At 54.8% G+C, this 2740-nt stretch overlaps 1 protein-coding gene across 1 annotated transcript in view; it reads left to right on the top strand.

The window, feature by feature from the left end:
* The first annotated feature begins 362 nt into the window (after nt 1–362).
* Nucleotides 363–2740, top strand: part of PARD6B (par-6 family cell polarity regulator beta) — a 20728-nt gene continuing 18350 nt past the window's right edge. The window contains exon 1 of the mRNA XM_045295484.1: nt 363–369. Coding sequence (XP_045151419.1) covers nt 363–369 — 7 coding nt within the window. The remainder of the gene's footprint in view (nt 370–2740) is intronic.

The following is a 2740-nucleotide window of genomic DNA, read 5'->3' as shown; positions in this document are numbered from 1 at the left end:
AAGGCACGCCCGCCCGGGGGAGGGGAGAGAGGCATGACAACACCTCCAAGAATTTGGGGCCCACGCAGGTGTGTTGGCACTTACCAACTTCCTTTTGAAAAGGGTTCGGTAAGTCAGGACCCATAACAGCAATAAAACCCCACCACCCTCCTCACTCACCTCTCAGGGCAAGGCCCTGCCCACTGGAGAGAGAAAGGGGAAGAGGGCCATAGGTTCTAGTCCAAGGTCCTCCGAATGCTCCCGAGACCTCTCACTCTGGCTAGGGGATGTGCCAGGCCAGAGTTCTCATCATTCTCCCAGTTTCACACCCCTCCTCACTCTTCACGGTCACACAGGCACACAATCGTTTTCCAGAAGGGAACATGACAGGTGTGGTCACCAACACTGATGACTATGGGCCTACGTGCCTTGTTTCAAAACGTTTCTGTTTTCATCCTAACAAACACTGACAGACATCGTGCACATAAAGTATACCTATATTTTCATTTTATTGGTACGTAATCCACATAGCACAATAGTTCAATCATATGCACATAAAGTATTTGGGGGCCTTCCATAATTAGTGAGAGTATAAAAACATTTGGTCATCGCTGTTTCTAGTCCAGAGAGCTGCTGCCTTACTGGCCCGGAGGCTGTCTCTCTAGGGGCATCACAGTCTGAATCACATAGTAGGTGCTTTGGAACAGGGGGTGAAAAGGACAGCCCTATTATTGCATTTCCTCAGCTTGGGATGGTGTCTGTGCCCATCTGTACTTCCACGGACACACACACACACAGAAAGGAGCATGATGGGCTGCTTTCTTGCCTTTACAACCAGGCGAGGCAAACACAGTGTAGAGAAACCACACTTCTCCGGCAAAGGCACATCTGAGTACCTGCTAGACACTGTGAGCCACCGTCAGCATCATGCAGAAAGACGCAGTCTGTCCCTGCCTTCGGGAAGCCTTCTTCTTAGGGTGGAGGTGGATTCCTCTTTTAAAAAACACGACAGCAGGAAGGGAGGGGGGAATGAGGAGCTGATACCAAGAGCTCAAGTAGAAAGCAAATGTTTTGAGAACAATGAAAGCAACAAATGTACAAATGTGCTTGACACAATGGATGGATGAATTGTGGTAAGAATTGTATGAGCCCCCAATAAAATTATTTTTAAAAAACCACACAGGGGCACACACACAAATGGTGAACTGACACTCTTGCGGGCTCTGAGAAGGTATAAAGTGTAAGGAGAGATGTGCTAGGGGGTGGGGTTGGACGTAGGCAGGATTTTCGGGAGGAAAGTCCCCAAGCCTCAAATGGGATGAAGCACTAACCAGGCCAGTTCTCCCCTGCTCTTGGGAACCATCTCAGGTAAACCATCCCTGATCCAGAAAGACTGGGTGTCCCTTCCTGCCAGGCCTTTCCCTCTGGTCTCCTATGGTTAACACTGTGACTCTCAGGAGCACACAACTCTTACTGTTCGTTGTCCATCTCCTGACTGGAGCCCTGGTGGTTATGAGTTGGGCTCCTAGCTTCAAAATCAGCAGTTTGAACCCTCTAGCCAGCTCCAGGGGAGAAAAACGAGGCTTTCTGCTCCTGTAAAGATTTGGAGACCCATGGGGCAGTAATGCTGTTTTGCCCTAGAGGGTCTGAGAGTCAGAATTGACTGGGCCGATGGCAGAGAGTGTGATCACCTGACTGGACTGTGAGCCGTGGGTGGGGGTGGGCAGGGATGGCGGTCTGTTCCTGGCCCCAGGGAGGAGGGAGCAGCAGCATTCTCAAAGCCTTTACTCTCCTGTGAGGGGGAGGTGTTCTGAAGGAAGCAGCTGGGGGGAGGGGGGTCTCCTCCAGTCATAATCTTCAGGGGGCCCCATCTCCCCTGACCTGGCCAATCCCGAACAGGTCTCTGTGATAAAGAACCCCAGCTCTGAGGCATTTGGGGGGGAAAGGAGATGGCCATTTGTTACTCCGGGTCACGGCTCCGTTGCTCCGGGAGGCAAACACGAGCTGGCACTTGGGGAGATAGCAAAACACGAGGGCAGGGGGAGACGTCAGCCGCTTAAATGAAAAACAAACACCAAAAGCCAAAAAGGGCCAGTCTAAGAGCAGCTTTCAGGGAGGCTGCGCCCAAAGGGTTACCTCGGGCCTCGACCCACCTCCTTCCCTCCCGGGGCCTGGCGCATTGAAGGCGGTGCAGGGCTCAAAAAAGTCTCTTTGGACAAAACCTAGCCTCCAGTTATCTACTGCGGAGGCGGGAAAACTTGATTTTTGCAACCAAGAGTTGCAGCTGGACGCTAGAAAGACGCTGGGGGCCGATGGCAACTGCGGCATCCTTGAGTGGCGGCAGGGCGAGGGGTTCTAGGAGCGTCGGCCCAGCGCGTCCCCAAGGTAGTTCTCAGCAGGCGCGCGCCTCGCGGTACGAACTCCCCGCGGGGGCCCGACTTCCAGGCGCGCGTGCGCAAAAAGCCCACCCGCCTTCGTCCTGTTCCAGGTGCGCTCCCGCTTCCGGGCGGCCTTCACCCCACTCCCTTCTCAGGGCGGAAACTCCACGACCTGCGCATGCGTCTCTGGGCTCGCCTGCTAGGTCGGGAGAGGAGGCCCTTGGCTTCAGGTGATCCCGCCCCTCCCTGGCAGGCTGGACCAATCACACTGCGGTAGGTGAAATTTTTCGCGAAGGCGGCCCGCCCACACGCGGGGCGAGGCGTGCGCCGATTGGTTGGCGCCGCAGGCGCAGGTGCGCGCTTCCTATTGGGTGTGGGCGGAG

Source organism: Echinops telfairi, unplaced genomic scaffold (assembly GCF_000313985.2).
Source record: "Echinops telfairi isolate 266 unplaced genomic scaffold, ASM31398v2 ScPeMD7_5592;HRSCAF=6446, whole genome shotgun sequence".
NCBI lineage: Eukaryota > Metazoa > Chordata > Mammalia > Afrosoricida > Tenrecidae > Echinops > Echinops telfairi.
This window is presented reverse-complemented; position numbering and strand designations above follow the sequence as displayed.